The sequence below is a fragment of the Perognathus longimembris genome, chromosome 20 (genome assembly GCF_023159225.1).
Source record: "Perognathus longimembris pacificus isolate PPM17 chromosome 20, ASM2315922v1, whole genome shotgun sequence".
In the NCBI taxonomy this organism is placed as follows: domain Eukaryota; kingdom Metazoa; phylum Chordata; class Mammalia; order Rodentia; family Heteromyidae; genus Perognathus; species Perognathus longimembris.
In genome coordinates, this window is record NC_063180.1 from 37,527,762 (window position 1) to 37,544,624 (window position 16,863).

Genomic DNA, 16,863 nt, shown 5'->3' on the forward strand with positions numbered 1-16,863 from the left:
GGACGTCTCATTTTCAGGGGTTTGAATGGCGGAAGCAAGCCAGGCCCCCGGCCGTGCTCGATGCCCCCCCCCCCCCCCCCCGCTTCCGCACCTGCGATGATCTCTCGGGGTCGCATCACTGCCAGCCGGGGGGGGGGGGCTGCGGCGCTGAACCCCGCACCCCGTCCAGTGCACGCCCCCACCCTCCCTCGCTGGGTTCTGGGGGCAGCCTTGGTTGGGGGAGCGCAGCGGGGCAGAGCCGGGCCTCGGGTGGGGGGTGGCGAGCCGCGGGGCGGGGCGGGGTGGGGGGGTCGGGGCCACGCGTCACGAGCTGGGGGGCGCAGGCTGCGGGCGCATCTTGGTGGCGTAGAAGTCCCTGCAGGTCTGGCAGCAGCGCTGGTACCAGCGCATGTCCTGGCACAGGTCCTTCTCGCGGATGACGCGGCAGTACACCGTCCACTGGTCCCGGGTGCACTTGTAGGTCAGCGCGGCTGAGGGGACGGGGGGGGTGGCACCGTGGGCATGGCGGGGCACAGACACCCCACGCCCACGGGACTGGCCTCCCCTCAGAGCCCGGTGATCAGAGGGGGCCCCGGGGCCGGCACTCACCGAGGCGCGGGGAGGTGATGGTGTTCACGTTGATCTTGTCGTTGCAGGCCCCCTGCTGGCACTGTCGGTAGGCGGCCGGCTTGGCGATGGCGGGGCACTCGCTGCCGTGGCGGCCGGTGACCTTGTGCATGCACTGCACCACGCGGGACTGCAGCCCCTTCCCGCAGGTGGAGGAGCACTGCGCGGGCAGGGACACTGAGCGCGGAGCCCCAAGGGGACCCGAGGGGACGGGCGTTCTACAGGGCAGCCCCCCCCCCCCGACCCCCCAGGCCTGGATCCTTCCCACACGGTGCTGCCTGCTGCTTCTGGAAGTATGGCTGACGCCTAAGGTGAAGCTCTAAACCCCCAGTGGGGGGGGGGGGGGCATGAGGGAGGGACGGGCAGGGGCTTTGGAAAGGCCCAGGCCCTCCCTCTCCACGCGATCAGTGCCCTTCAGAGGGACTGAGGACGCGGAGGTGAGGAGACAGCCGTGGGCTGCTGCCGCCTGGATCTCGGGCTTCCAGACGGTGCGGAGGTAGAGGAGTGCTAGTTGTTGAAGTGCCACGGTCTGCTATTTTGTGGAGAAGCATGAGCTGAGACACCACCATTGCCAAGATAGGAATCGCTCCTGACTGGAATATTATCTCCCGCCTCTGCTCCAAACAAGAACTGGGACTTGAAATTCCGGAGCCACTGGGCAAAGGGATGGGGGGCTTGGTGCGCCCTGGGAGGGGCTGGGCTTGGTGACTGTGGGGGATGTGTGGATTACTCTCTCTCTCTCTCTCTCTCTCTCTCTCTCTCTCTCTCTCTGTCTCTGGCACTCCCTGGCCTCAGGACCTTTGCCCAGCCTGGGTTGGAGGCAACAGCCCACAAATGACTAGAGGCTAGGTTCAGAATTAAGTTTCAGAAAGCTACCCTGTTTCTCACACACGGAGTGGCGGGATGATTAGTATTTGAGCAGTCGTTTAGCACAGACCTCCATTTGCTGGCTCCTGGCACAGAGGCAGAGGCTGAGCAGGTGATCCCAAGTGCCCAGGAAGGGAAGCAGCTTGAGGGAGGGTGTACGGCCTTAAGTTCAGGCGCTGGCTGGCGCGCAAGCCAACAAAACCGCTTCCTGCTGCAAGCTCATGTGGCTTTCTGAGATTCATTTTTCCCTGTCAAGTATTCCATAGTGCACGAGAGCTACCTATGAAACTAAAATTCAAAATGGGGACTCGCGCCAAGCCCCTGGGGATGAGGGGCTGGCAGCCCACCGTCATGGCGATGTTGGTTGGAGCTGAGGGTGTGCGGAGCCTGTCTGCCCCCCTCCCTCCCGGGACCCTGAAGACAGATGAAGTTCTGGATGAATCTGAAAGGCTTGCTTCTACGCATCACCCTCTGCCACCCAACACCACGGGCGCAGGTTGTGACGCCTTGCCTCTGGGGCCTGTCCCGACGCCCCCCAGCTTTCCCTAAACACGCAGGAGCTGTGGGGTCTCCAGAGAGCAGCAGCCTGGCCCCCTGCAACCATCCCTGTGAAGTGTTTGCCCCTCCACCCCCAAGGCTTTCACAGCCTAAGCAGAGAGATCTATTAAAAAACAAACAAACGGATCTGCTCTCGCTCGTTTGAAGCCGCCCTCACGGATGGGTACTGTTTCAAGAGGCTCATTCCATCCCTGCTCGCAGTGAGTGGCTTTCCAAGACGCAGTTTAGTGAGGCAGAAATGGAAGCAGTTATAAACTCACCAGAACGCTCCTTGCCAGACAGCCTGGAGCAAGCGCAGCCCCCTCCCGCCCCTCCAGGAACAGATGGGGAGGGAGTGTGACGCACACAGGCCCGCGTCCCTCTGCCAGGCCTCCCGTACGGCTGGGGGACTCCATGCTGAACGCTTGCCTCCAGCCATGTGTGAGGTCCTGGGTTCCAACCCCAGCACCACAAGGAAGTTCCACAGCCACGAAGCAAAGAATGGGACATTCCCTTTGGACTTGCTCATCTGCTTGTTGTGTAAATTATGGACTGAAAAAAAAAGGAGCGTGTATATGTATGTGCGTGTGTGTGTGTGTGTGTGTGTGTGTGTGTGTGTGTGTGTGTGCCAGGACTAGGGCTTGAATTTGGGGCCTGAATTCTTGTCCCTTAGTTGTTGTTTTTTTTTTCTCTCAAAGCTAGCACTCTTACCACTTGAGCCACAGCTCCACTTCCTGCTTCTTGGTGGTTCTACGGAGATAAGAGTATCACAAACTTTCTTGCCTGCGCTGGTTTGGAACCGAGATCTTCAGATCTCAGCCTCCTTAGTAGCTAGGAGCACAGGCACGAGCCGCTAGCTCCAGCTTGGGGAAACAAAAAGCACTTGCGTGACCCTAGCTAGGTGTGCTTCCTGCCAAGGGGAGGAAAGGGTTTCTGTTTTTCAGACCCCTGTGACGGGCCAGCAACATCCAAACTCTACTGGATTGCTATTTAAAAAGGCAATAACCACAACGAGGGCAAGGGGTTGTCATAGCAACAGCGCCCCCTTCTCCATGGGTACCGGACCCTGGGTTTCCGTGTGTTGTGCTTAGGAACACACCGTTAGGTGCTCAACCAATGCACCTGCAGGCTCCCGTGTACTCCTGGCCCCTCCAAGCCAGGCCACCCCAGCAGGGAAGAGCTGGGTCTCCCTCACCACCCAGCCCCGCCCCGGGGACTCCCTTCCCCTCGCCTCCCCATGCCTCATCACCCCGATCAGCAGCATCACGACCCCGCACGGCATGCTCAGGGTTGGCTAACGTGAGCCCAGGATGAGCTCTGTTTCCCGCAGTGGGCCCAGGCCAGGGCTGCCCAGCCGGCTCACGGGGGACACTAAGGCAAAGGGGGGGGGGGAGGCTCCAAACGTGGCTCCTGGAGTCATTCTAAGAGCCAGCGAAGCGCGAGCGAGAAAACCCCAGCCAAGCTCTTCAAAGGCATTGACAGCTTCCGCCCCAGACTTGGCTCAAGGAAGGAAAACCTGCGGAGCTGCTGAAACCTGAACGAGCAGGTCTCAAAGATGGTGACAATCCCCCTGCCTCTTGGGCTTACGCTGACATGGGAAACACGCGCACGTGCACTCGTGCATGTACATGCATGCATGCGCGTGCACACGAGGCTAAGCGGCCACGGATGGCCCAGCGCCTTGGGGGCGGGGGTGTGAGGGCGACGGAAGGGGGCCCTTCCTTTACGCTCCATTCAGGCTGGAGCCTCGTCCCGGTCACCCAGCCCTAGAGCCTCAGGCCTCCGGCAAGCGCAGGCCACGCTGTCTGCCCGGGGCCGCACTGCCACCCCATTCCCTCCACCCGGGCTGCGGCACAGGGTTTTCTGGAGCTTGAATGGCGATCCGCACTCCTAAGACGTGAATATTTCACAGGTCCAGGCGAGAAATGAGATTCAGACACAAGGGGCCTGTGATGGCACCAGAATAGAGAAAGGAGCAGCCACTAGCGCCGCCTGCGTGCAGGGCAGCAGGTCACCCGCCCTCGTCAACGAGGGTGCAGCCCGGGGTCAGCTGCCAGGGGACACACAGACAAGGCTCCGGGGGGCCTGGCATGTCCCACATGCGCCGCTGTCATTCAGGGGTGCACCACAAAGAAGAAACAAGTGCCACAAACCCCCAAATGTGTGTGTGTGTGTGTGTGTGTGTGTTCCTCCGCCTCCTGCCAGGACACCTGTGACCACGGGGGTCAATCTTTCTCAGGGTGGGGGTGGGTGGGCTTGGTCAGAGCTGACGCTTTTCCATCGTGCTAGCACCCAGACCGCGCTGATACCGGCCCCTTGATGTCTAGCACAGGTCCAACGTCTCTGCCTGGATTTCTTTCGGAGCAGCCCCCAGAGCGAATGGCATTCCATGCTGGCAGCTCCAGCCATTAACCACCATCACTGTGGGATGCTTCTGTTTGGGGCTGGGGGGAAACTGGGCAGTTGGTCGATCCCATTGCCTCTGCTTAGAAAAGACATAGGAAGGTGTTTCCACCTTCCCAAATCCACTGTGGCTCAGGGGCTACCTTCCTACACACTTTGTGTGCGCGCCAGTCCTGGGGGCTTTAACTCAGGTCCTGGGAACTGTCCCTGAGCTTTTGTGCTCAAGGCTAGTGCTCTACCACTTGAACCACAGCTCCACTTCTGGCTTTTGGGTGGTTTATTGGCAATAAGAGTCTCACGACCTTTCCTAACCAGGTTGATTTTGAACCGGATCCTCAGGTCTCAGCCTTCTGAGTAGCTGGGATTACAGGCATGAGCCACCAGTGCTAGGCTTCATTGGAGTGTTTTTAAATGTTAGCAACTACTTCTGGAATGTACTATGAAATAGCGTGTGAGTCAGGCAAATACCAATGGCCTGGGCAAGTCATGGTGGCACCGCTTTAGAAAGATCAGGAGAAGCAAGAGGAGAGACTTTCGGCGGCTAAGACCTTAAGGAAACAGAGCACGCCCTGCTCTCCTACGAGGCGGTGTGATTTCCCAGCCAAGCCCCTGCACAGTTCTTCACTGGCCCCTGGGCCCGGGAAGTAGGAACATCCAAAGCTATCAGGGGACAGAGAAAAAACACCACAGCAACCTGGGTGCAGTGGCGCTAACTGCTGCACCCCACCCACCACGCAACTCCAGGCCTTTGCCTGAGGGTCCTGGCATGAACGGCGGAGGTTTGTGCAAACGTTCCCACACGTCTGCCGTGGCTCAACCTCCCACACTCTTTCCTTTTGCTGGAACCGTGGTTTAAACTCAGAGCCTCACACCCTCCTTCGAGTTTCTTGTTCACGGCTGGGGCTCTATCACTTGGACCATATATCCAGAATGGCATTTTGCTGTTTAACTAAGACAGAATGTCACAGACTTTCCATGCCCGGCTTAGACCTGCGATCCTCAGATCTCAGCCTCCTGGGTGGCTATAGGCGTGAGCCTGTGACAGGAGAGCACCCAGCTTAGGGGACCCTCTCGGCAGATGGCTGGGAGGTGTCCCCTTGCAGGTTGCGGGGGTGCAGCCAGCGTGTACAAAGGGTAGACAGCCAGGTATGGAGCACCTGAGGTGATTTCCTTCACACGCACACAAAACCCGGCGTGTTCCCAGCAAGCCAGCCTAGGGGAGGAGCAGGACAGATGCAGGAAGGCCTTGGGAAGGGACAGAGCTCCCTGTTTAGACGGAGCCCACCGGAGAGAATGGAGGCCCATCCCCAGAGCCCAGCTTCTGGCCCGGGTGGGGGCCCCTGGCAGGCCTTGGCGTGCTGGAGGGAATGGCAGTGCCCGGCTCTCACCTTGGACCAGTCCCCGGTCTTCCACTCGTAGCAGCCCGAGTAGTCCTCGCACTGCTCCTCGGCTTTCGGCCTGGTGGCCGAGTCGCACTTCCCCTGGGAGTTGGTGCACATCACAGTTCGCTTCTGTGTCCCTTGGCCGCAGTCGGCAGAGCACTGGTGAGACAGCAAGGAGTGGGTTAATCCCATCCCAGTTCAGTGCAAGCCCTTCAGCACCTCCGGAGTCCCTACTGTGTGCAGGCCCTGGAACTCGGAGGCAGAGAGGAGGCTGAGGTCTGCAGGGGCCGGGAGTTCGCAGATTTAGCTGCTGGTGTTGGCTTCTCCAGAGCCCCACCTCTTTAAGAGGTAGAATTACAGGCATGAACCACCATTCTGAATTTTGTTCCACAGTGTCTACACCTGCTGACTTGTGATGTTCTAATGATAACTGAAAACGTCAGGCATCGTTCTTTTGGTTAGGAAGCATTACTTTCTCAGGAAGGAAGTCTCTGAGAGGGAAAACGTTTTGATTCATCTGAGTTAAGGCACAACTCACATTTGCATCAGCAACAAGGTGGTCAAAGCCCTAAGCTCCCATGGGTGGGTGAAAGGGTGGGGTGAGCACCTGCCTGTACCCCGCTAGCAAATATAAAGGGAGTGCCTTACATGCAAAGCTTGCAAACCAAACTGCGTATACACAAAAGAGCTAACAAGATTTTAAGTTCAGGGGCTGGGGATATGGCCTAGTGGCAGGAGTGCTCGCCTCGTATACATGAAGCCCTGGGTTCGATTCCCCAGCACCACATATATAGGAACTGGCCGGAAGTGGCGCTGTGGCTCAAGTGGCAGAGTGCTAGCCTTGAGTAAAAAGAAGCCAGGGACAGTGCTCAGGCCCTGAGTCCAAGGCCCAGGACTGGCAAAAAAAAAAAAAAAAAAAAAAGATTTTAAGTTCATTCCTTTTCTTAAAGTATTATGCAGGGGAGACTAAAGACCTAGGTCTTTACATGGGTACATTTTTGTGGTTGTTCGTTTGTTTCTTGTGCTGGTCCTGAGGCTTGAACTCAGTGTGTGGTCTCAAGACTAGCACTTGGCCACTTGAGCTACAGCTTCACTTCCAGCATTATGGTGGCTCATTGGAGATGAGAGTCTCCTGGACTTTCCTGCCTGGGCTGGCTTTGAACTGGGATCCTCAGATCTCAGCCCCCTGAGTAGCGAGGATTGTAAGTGTGAGCCACTGGCGCCTGGCGGAATCAACGTATTGACTGCCATGTCAACATGCGCAGCGCCCAAGGACGCAGCCATGTCGTCGTTAAGCAGTGCGGTGACCGCAGGTGACACGGAAGGGAACCTGGGCTACAGAACACGTGGGCGTTGACTAAGGAGCGGGGCTGAGGACTGCGTGGCCAACGCGCCGGGGTCCCCGCAGACCTCACGGGTCTGGGCCCCGGCGGCAAGCCCCGACACCCACCTCTGACCACTCGGACGCCTCCCAGATGGACAGGCAGTCCTGGCCCTCGCAGCTCTGCAGCGGTGTTGGCCGGGCGCCCGCGCAGTAGAGGGGCCGCGTGGTGACGTGGGTGCCGTTCGGCAGCTGGTGCACGCACGTCACCTCCCGATGCTGTGTGCCCTTCTCACAGGTCGCCGAGCAGGGGCTCCAGGGGCCTGCCACCCACCTGCCCAGGGGAGGAGAGAAGACACAGGGAGGATAACACGGGAGAGGCCAGGTCCCCCACACCACCAGGGAACCTTCCAGAAGGATGGCAGGCCTGTGGTGGGAAAGGAGGAGACAGATGGGGAGCTTTTCGAAGGACTTGGAAGCTATCTCCAGGGCACTGGAGCGGAGGGAGGGGCCTGCGCGGTGGTTCGGTTCGTGGCTTCCTCGGCACAGGGCTTTCTGCACACAACACATCGGGTTGCGCTGGTCAAGAAGGGTCGGGGCAGATGTGATGTCCACCATGTCCCAGATGGACCTTTGCTTGTGGCTAGGGGGTCTGGCTCTGATTTGGTTTCCTTGAGATCTGCCAGGAGAACCTAACCATGTAAGGCACTCTGATGCTGGAGCTATTTGTTACTGCAGGTTAGCTGACAGATACAGCCCTTTCCTCGGGTACCTGCCCTGCCACTGGTCACATGGAGGGCACATGTGGAGGCTGACCCGACCATGCTCCACACCCAATCTAGGCAACACCCTCAGGCCCCCGGGCTGCCTCAGACTCTTCGTTCTGCTTGGGAGCTCCTTCCTCTGCCAGCTCCGGGCAGACTGGAGCCAGCCACCGTGTGATGAGGACCAGCAGCACCCGGCTTCAACCTGGGCCGTTTATGGTCTCTGCAGATACGAGGCTGCTTTTATTGGACAGATGTTGGCAGAGAAGGTGCCGGATGCCGAAGTGCAGCCGTGACGTAGCACACCCGGCTGTAGTGCTGGCCCCGGGGGAGCCCCACTTTACAGCTGTACACAACGGTTCCACACTGCCCTGTCCCCATCCAACTTGAGAATTATGAGTCCTCATACGTGGGGCGCTCACATATTTGTTTTCATAGAAGAGGAAATGAAAATCTGAAGCGCCTCGTGCTGGTCTGGGAATGCGAGCTTTCCTAGGAGCAGGTGCTCCTTCCTGCCTCATGTCAGCAAGCCATGCATGGAGACCCCTGGAGAAAACGACTTTCAGCCCCCCAATTCAGATGTGAAAAAGCATGTATTCCTAAGTGTGATGCGCTCATTCGACCCTGAGATGGGCGGAGCCCTCACAGGGTCCTGGCTAGGCCATTGGGCCTTTAGGATAAGAGGGAGGGAGGGGGGAAGAGAGAGAGGTAAGGAGAGATGAATGGAAGGGGGGAGAAGAAGAGGGAGGAAGTAAAAAGGGAGGAAGATTCAAAAGGAGGAAGAGAAAAAGAAAAGGGAAGGAAGGGAGGGAGGGAAGGAGGGAGGGTAAGTGATAGGAAGAAGGGAAGGGCAGAAAAGGAAGGAAGGAAGGAAAGAAAGAAGGAGGAAAGGAAAAAATGGAGGGAAGGAAGTAGGGAGAAAGGGCAACTGATGGGAGAGAGGAAGGGAAGGAAGGAAAGAACGAAGAGAAAAAGAAGGAAGGAAGGAAGAGTAGAGACGCTATCACGTCAGCTGTACGAAGGAGAGGTCCTAAGCGGTTTCCTTCACGTGAAAAAGTACGAGTTGTCACTTTAAGGGGGGAATATGGTGAGCAGAGGTTGCTGAGAAGTGTGATCACAACAAGTCTGTGACATAAGGCACAAATGTGTGCAAAAGTAGATCAAACAGCCGTGGAACTGCAAGTGTACCCTGGCCTATAAAAGCACCTGCCAGACAAGTGTGGTGAGACCAGAAGTTCAAATTCCAGGACAGACAAATAAAAGGAAATGAAGATGGCACCGAGCAGTTCTGTTAAAATTGTGGTAGAAAGAAGTGTTTATCAGTTAATCTTGGTGCTTTTTCTGTGTGCGCACAATCCCAAGAAAACTCTCTGCAGAAGTGGTGGTGGGGCTGGCGCGAGCTAACTGACTTGGGTTGCAGGCAGTAGCCAAGACGGTAGCCAGCTGAGAACTGGGTTCCAGACCCGGCCCCCTGTGGCCCTGTGATCCCGGTGCTGTTTCATCTTTCATTTGCAAAAAGCAAGGATGGGAACAGAGCTTTCTTCTCATTTTTAAAGGGTGGAAATGATGTCTCAGCCCCGAAGATGCCTGTGTGGGCCCCAGCTCTGGCTGCTGTGGAAAGTGGCCCTGAACTTCGTACTTTCCTATCTCGGGGACGGGGCAGAGGGCACCTGGCTGCTGTCCCCGTTTGGCCAGATGTCTCCGGCAGCTCTCACCTGGAGAAAGGACGAGAAGACAGGGCCACTTGCTTGCCACAAGCCCCTCCAGCTGCTTCCCTTTCATGGCCGCATTCCTTGCTTGGCTTCAAAGCTTCGCCTTGGAGCTAGGAGCCAGTGGCTCACACCTACAATCCTAGCTACTCAGGAGCCTGAGATTTGGAAGATAACAGTTCAAAGCCAGCCTAGGCCAAAAAAAAAAAATGTTTTCTAGACTCTATCTCCAGTTAACCAGCCAAAAGTCAGGCTGAAGGTGCAGCCTAAGTGGTAGAATGCCAGACAAGCCAGCAAAGCAAGAGCAAGAGCCCCGAGTTCAAATCTTGTTACTGACAAAATAACGTGGGCCCTGCTCTGCACCCCACTGTAAGGAGAGGGGGCCCACGCCCTACTGTTCCCCACTTGGACCCAACAGGCTCACTCTCAACTCCCCCAAGCAGTCTAGTCACCAGCCCCAAGCTGAATGACCCCTTGGGTTCCAGTGCTAAGCCTTGTATCTCCTGAGCCGCATCTGCAGGGCGTGGCTTGCCCAGGCCACGGTTGGTGGTGACTTTGAGATTTCCACTCAGGGTGGAGCCCTGTGGACACAGCTGGTAGGGCCTCAGGGTGACGCTGGGTGGCACTGACCTCTACAGCTAATGAAAACGCCCAAGGGTGAGCATGAGCTGTAGCACAAATCTCAGTGCAAGTGACAGCCTGGGCACAGGCCATACTGCCAGCCCCTCCTCTGTCCTTCTGTCTGCTTCCCCTGACTTCTCAAGGGCCAGGCTGCCTTCCCTCTCTCTGTTTCCTCTTCCTCGTCCCCTCATTCCCCAAACTCAGTGCCTCTTTGCCTGCATTCAGTCTTTGGATCTTTGATTCATTAAAACAGAATCCAGACTTTGTGTATGAATGGGCACCCCTCCCCCAGGGTAACACATTCTAACTGACCTCCACACCCAGGGTCTCCGCCCTTCCAGAGCATCTAGGTAAACAGTTTCCTCACTCCCCAGCCTTCCATGGCTCCCACCTAGCTACTCTTTGATGCCGCAGGCCTGGCGTTTAAGATGGGGTATGATGTCCTCTGGAGGCCTTCGCATACATTGGCGTGTCTGAGGCTTTATAAATGGCCATTTCTCCCCAAGAATATCCTATCCTGCTGTAGCTGCGAGATTCTTAGGCATCAAGAAGGCCAACTCTCATTGACCATGGCCACTTAGCTGCCCCAGAATCAAGGTTTCCATTTGTGAAATAAGTGTTTGACTCTGCTACATTCGTGTTTCACCTGGATGCACCAATGCCTGATCAGAAATCCTTAGGCTGTCCTCATGTCTGTCCTCTTGTGGCCTGACTCATGTCTTTACCAGGCACGTCACACAACATCCAGCCTGCATCTCCATTTTCTCCTTGGCGGTGAACTATACCCAGGTAGTGTGCTCGCTCTGGGGACACCCTAAACCTCCACCCCAGCACGCTGGAGAGATGCTGTGTATTCACACTGCTGGCTAATAAAACCACCAGCAGTTTCCTATAAAAAGCTACAGTGGGATAAAGCAACAATAAAACATTCATGCCCTTCATTTTGCTTCACGGAAAACTTCAAACATCCCAACCCAATGAAGCCACAGCAGCTGCAGGACAAATGCTCTCCAGGCAGGCGAGTGAGGGACAGTAATTAGGCTCACTAAGTTCTCAGTAAATTATGTAAGGGAGACTTTTAGGCACTTGGTGCTGTGTGCCTTGCTGAGCCAAAGGCATAGAACCTGGTCCAAAACTACTCAGACATGCTGAGCTGCTTGGGATAATTCATGTTCTGAAGAAACCTCACACTTAGCATGAGACGAAACAACGATCCCATAAACACCTTCATGTGGAAATAATGATTTGTTAATAATTTTCATAGATAATGAGCTACAGAAATTTATGTTCATGAGCCCTCACAGCAGAGAGGAAAGTGATTCATTCCATGTCTGGCTTTATGAATTAGGGGACATTAAATTTACCCAAGATGCTTTGGGGATGTAGCTCAGCAAGGATGCTGTCTATTTTCACCAAAGCAAAGCTTGATCTCTCTCACTTCCCTTCGTTTCCCAAGTATGGATTCAGTGGAGTCTTTCTGCCTATTTGGAAACCTTCCTAAACTGATCTTTATACTGATCTCCAGGGAATTCAGGCGACATTTTCTCCCCACTTATTTTAGGAATCTCTTCTCTGGGTATAATTTTACTTATTAGTTGTAATGATAATTTATGTACCATGCAGAAAATCTGGAGGGTTCATGAAAATATAGCGAGAATAATATATAATGTCAGACTCTTTTCCCCCCAATACATATTCTCACATTGATGTCATACTATAAACAAAGTCACTGTGCGTTCTGCCTCATTATTGATAGCAAAAGCAATTCCTATGCAATCAAAGAGCTTTTCTGAAGGTTGACTTTGTAAGGCTTGCAAAACAGTCCCTCAGACTGGCAGAGCCATGGGTTATTTAAACAGCTCTTACTGGCTGGGCAAAGTTAGAGAGGTGCTGTTTTTGTTTTGTTTTTTCACCCTATATTTTGGGTGACCTCCGAAGGGTGGAATTGGAAGTCCTACTTCCAGGGTGATGAGCGAGTGCATTCAGCTTGGCTGGCATTGCCTGGATTTCCTTACAACAGAGCCACCGCCTATGCCCCAGAAGTCTGGTAAAGCCTCACAGGAAACACGCCCTCATTAGTCCCAGGACCAGGTTCTTCCCAGGCCAGTACTTTCCGGGCCACTTGTTCTCTGTCTCCTTCTCTTGCTTTTGGACACACCCAGGGGGTCCATGTTTTCTCTTTAGCATGTGGCTTCAACAAACCCATGTCTGGGTGTAACCTGACCAGCTTCGAGTACATAAACAATAGGAACCATGATAATTGGACCCGCCTGCGTGCCAGATGTGACCGACTTCAATCTTTTCTTGATTAGCAAAGCGCTTCCGTGATGGACCCTGCTCGGGGTCACGTGGTAACTGAGAGGCCAGGTAGGTGCTACTTCGAATCACATTCCATCACAGCCCTGGTGTGCGACGTTCCCGGCCACAGCTGTGGTACCGCACAAACCTCAGCATTACACTAACTAGCAGGGCTTTAGCTCTTCCTGCGAGGCGTGGGCTGTTGATCATTCCAATCAGGAGGAAGCTCTGGAAAGCTTAGAGGGTGTTCTGGATCACGGGTTAATCTCAGACTGGACACAGAATCTGGTCACATGGAAAATTTGCAGTAAATATCTATTAAGTTGGTGCATAGCAGCTTAAGTGCTCAGACGCAGGTCGGCGGTCATTACTTTTGAGTTACTATCAAATACCATATCTCATACATTTTACTTGCAGGGAGAAGGGATTTTGTATTTAAATTTACACTGGTTACTTCCCAGGCTGTATGCTTTGTGATGAGTGTAAATTGTTCTACTTTATGGAACTCATTGTCATTTGCTTCAGGATCAAATACATATTCAGGGTCTATGAAGCTTCTGTGTGCATCTAAGGCAAAAATGCATTTTCTCTTGTCAAAGTATAGTTCTTGGAAAATATGAATTGTTCAGGACTTTCATATCTTTCCTTGTTTTTGTTCACTTCACCTGCCTCATATTGGAGCAGTAAGTTAATGATACCTGTGACAGATAAGTTTCTATCTCTATTTCCTATATCTCCTGCAATCCATGGTTTACAAAAATGGCTGCTTTGGGGGCTGGGAATATGGCCTAGTGGCAAGAGTGCTTGCCTTGTATACATGAGGCCCTGGGTTCGATTCCCCATCACCACATATACAGAAAACGGCCAGAAGGGGCGCTGTGGCTCAGGTGGCAGAGTGCTAGCCTTGAGCAAGAAGAGGCCAGGGACAGTGCTCAGGCCCTGAATTCAAGGCCCAGGACTGGCCAAAAAAAAAAAAAAAAAAATGGCTGCTTTGTTACTTGGAGCATAAATGTTTACAATTTTAACATCTTCATTGTGACTTCTAACTCTTGAGTTTTCTAGACTATGAATACATTTTGACTTGAAAGTTACTTTGTCTGAAATTAGGATTGCTGGGGCTGGGGATATGGCCTAGTGGCAAGAGCACTCGCCTCATCTACATGAAGCCCTGGGTTCGATTCCCCAGCACCACATATACAGAAAATGGCCAGAAGTGGCGCTGTGGCTCAAGTGGCAGAGTGCCAGCCTTGAGCAAAAAGAAGCCAGGGACAGTGCTCAGGCCCTGAGTTCAAGCTCCAGGACTGGCAAAAAAAAAAAGTCTCTAATTCCAGGTGCAATCTAATATGAAATTAGGATTGCTGTCTGTGCTTGTTTTAATTTCCTGCATTGTTTTATTGCTTCATTTGTTATTTCAGTTATACCTTGGCCCCTCCCTTAGTTTTCAGTCTTTCAAAACTAAAGGGCAGGTGAGTCTGACATGGGGAAGTGCTCAGACATTTATGAAAAATACCCTTTCCCTTTGTCTTTCCTAATCTTTCACCTCCTGAATTAGCTGTTTTTAATGACACTGTGTGATTTTATTACCTGCCGTCTAAACAGCAATGACATCATTCTGCTCTTCTGCTTTCTGTTCTTTCTTTTTGCTCCACTCTGTTTTCTGTTGCATTATTTTCATTTTGTCAGAATATACAACAGCTACTCATTATTCTCTTCCTGTCTCCCTCTTCCCGCCTGCCTCCAGTACCAGGCCCTTTGCTTGCTGTTTACTTATTTTTGGCTGGAAGCCAAATTAAAGCCATACCTCTAGCCCGATGATGTGGAAGGCCAAAGTAGGAGGAACACATGCGGAGGTTGGCTTATCTGAAAAATAACTTAAAGCAAAAATGGGAGGGGGGTCTAGAAGGTATATAACGGTATATAATTCAAGTGGAAGAGCCTAACACGCTTGCAGAACAACTACACGTTCCACAAACATGATGAGCCAGGGGTCTCTTGTGTCTGATGAATGCTCAGGGATGGCTGACCCTCACGTCCCTCTTCGCTGTCCCTGATAATCCACAGGCCCGTGCCACTGAACTCCTGTTCCCCGAACCCCAGCTCCCAGTAATTCACTGCAAAGCACTCTCCGTCTGCCCACGGAGCATCCTCTTCCCATCAAGCAGATCGAGAGTCAGGAAAGGGGGAAAGATGGCAGAGCCTAGCATGTGCTGTGATCCATTATTCCTTGCTCTGAATGCATGGGGATTCCTCTTGGAAATGAACTACTTCGCTGTCACCAGCTTCCTTCCTTCTGCAGTACTGAAGTCCAGTTAGCAGGCAGAAGTGCCGGCAGGGTCCAGCCAGCACTTCCCATCCGCCTACCTCAACAGCAATCCCTTCGCGGTCTCTTTCCACTGTCACCCCAGCCCAGCAGATGACGAGCCACCTGGGCAGGCGGGTCTGGGAGGCCTTGAGTTACACACTGAGCCTGCAACCTAATCTTTGGGTTTCAAAGACATTAGATCCTTCTCATAACCCTCCTTCCTTCCCCAACCTCACCCAGTTCTGCCGATAGGACTATTTGAAATACCCAGGTATGGAACTTGGAAACTTGGGATTAGAAATGAACCATTGGAGACTTTTCTGCTGTTTTGATTTACTCTGATATATATATATATATATATGTGTGTGTGTGTGTGTGTGTGTGTGTATACATATATGTGTATATACACATATATATAATATGAACTTGTTCCGACAAGAAGGGAAATGTTAGAAAACACTAGGATTTCCCCTCCCCCCCCAATATTTTATTACCTAAAAAAAATACCAGCATGGGCAATTTAAATTATGTAGTTAGAACTGTATTAAAAGTGTGCATGTGCAATATCCTAAGACATAATGGATATCCCATAAAATGCTGGGCCCAAGAGCTGACTGATGTTTATCATTAATACAGTTTTGCAGCAAACCGGCAAATGATGATCTTGGCTAGCATTCATCCAATGCTTACTTGAGATGGAGGAATTTATAGGCATTACTTCACCTAATCTTCTAAAGACTTCTATGAGAGGAGTTCTAATTTTGCAGCTCTACAGATGGCAGGATGTGCAGCATGCCCAGGGGTGTGTGTGAAGCTAGCGGGGTAGTGGGGTGGAGACTCAAAGCCAGTCAACCTGCCCCAACCTTGCCTGAGGTTAAACAAAATGGTTTGTCTCGGTGCTTTTACATGATAGGGATTTTAGGGATTTACAGATCTTGTCTTTGTTCCAAAGATGAAAACAGCTTTTAAAACAAAAGTCATGGTGAAGCATGACTAGGTAAGTCATGGATTTATTTAAGGGATTTCTGCAGACCCTGATGCTGAGAGAGTGGAATGGGGGGAGGGGCTGGTGGGAGAGGTCAAGGTTGGATCAAGGTCAAGATGGACAGGAAAGAGTACAGATTGCACTTCTGTTCTTCTCCAATCCCTGATAACTCACACCACTGACCAGTGGGGGTGTGTGTGGAAGAAGGAATATGGGGTGATACCCAGCGCCATCAAGCCCAACATCAGCTAACTGTAGGCAGAGAAGGTAGGTTTTGTGAAATTCAAATGTGAGCCCCAACAACTCAAGTCTGGACTTGGGGGGTGTGTGTGTGTGTGTGTGTGTGTGTGTGTGTGTGTGTGTGTGTGTGCAGAAATCACCTTATTTGAAACCCTTGTCTTAGATAACTCAAGCCCCGAATTTGAGTTTCTTTTCCAGCACAACCCGAATAACTCTAAGAACAGATCAGCGAATGAGCCAATTCTGGCATTCTGCAAAACTATCCTTAAGTATGTGTATTAGTCAGTTTTCCTTTACTGTAGTAAAATACTTGATCTATCAACTAATAAGGAGAGGCTACAGAAGTTCCATCTATCATCACTTGCTCCATTGCCTGTGGTAAGGCAGAACTGCGGCTGGAGCACAGGTGCGGAAGCTGCTCACCTCCTGGCAGTCGGGAAGCGAAGGAGGGGACAGGGAGAGGTTGGGCTTCCATTGTCTCCTTCCTGAGCAGATCCTCAGCCACCTACCTTCTCCTACTAGGACACACCCATCCGCAGCTCCATGCTGGGACCCAAGGCTTCAACCCTGAAAATATTACTGAAACAGTTCACTCAATCCCCAATTCTGAAATAGCTGCATTTTCACTTCCAGAGAAGGAAGCCACCATAGTATTCTCCGATGTTATGCCCCCTGCTCTGAGATGAAGGCCACTACAGTACCAAGCACTGACTTTCCTTGACCTGATTTTATGCTTCTCTCTAATGACAGATGCCTTGGTTGAAAACGTTTGCTCTCTTCCTTTTTTCTTTTTCCATGACGTGGTAGGCATGGTTGCATTGTTTCCAA

General features: G+C 52.8%; 1 protein-coding gene across 1 annotated transcript in view; it reads right to left on the minus strand.

The window, feature by feature from the left end:
• Positions 1–297: 297 nt before the first annotated feature.
• The window catches only part of Adamts17 (ADAM metallopeptidase with thrombospondin type 1 motif 17), a 141,165-nt gene continuing 124,599 nt past the window's right edge, over positions 298–16,863 (minus strand). The window contains exons 21-24 of the mRNA XM_048369046.1: positions 7,246–7,450; positions 5,802–5,954; positions 589–766; positions 298–470 (exon numbers count right to left, since the gene is read on the minus strand). Coding sequence (XP_048225003.1) covers positions 304–470; positions 589–766; positions 5,802–5,954; positions 7,246–7,450 — 703 coding nt within the window. The 3' untranslated portion in view covers positions 298–303. The remainder of the gene's footprint in view (positions 471–588; positions 767–5,801; positions 5,955–7,245; positions 7,451–16,863) is intronic.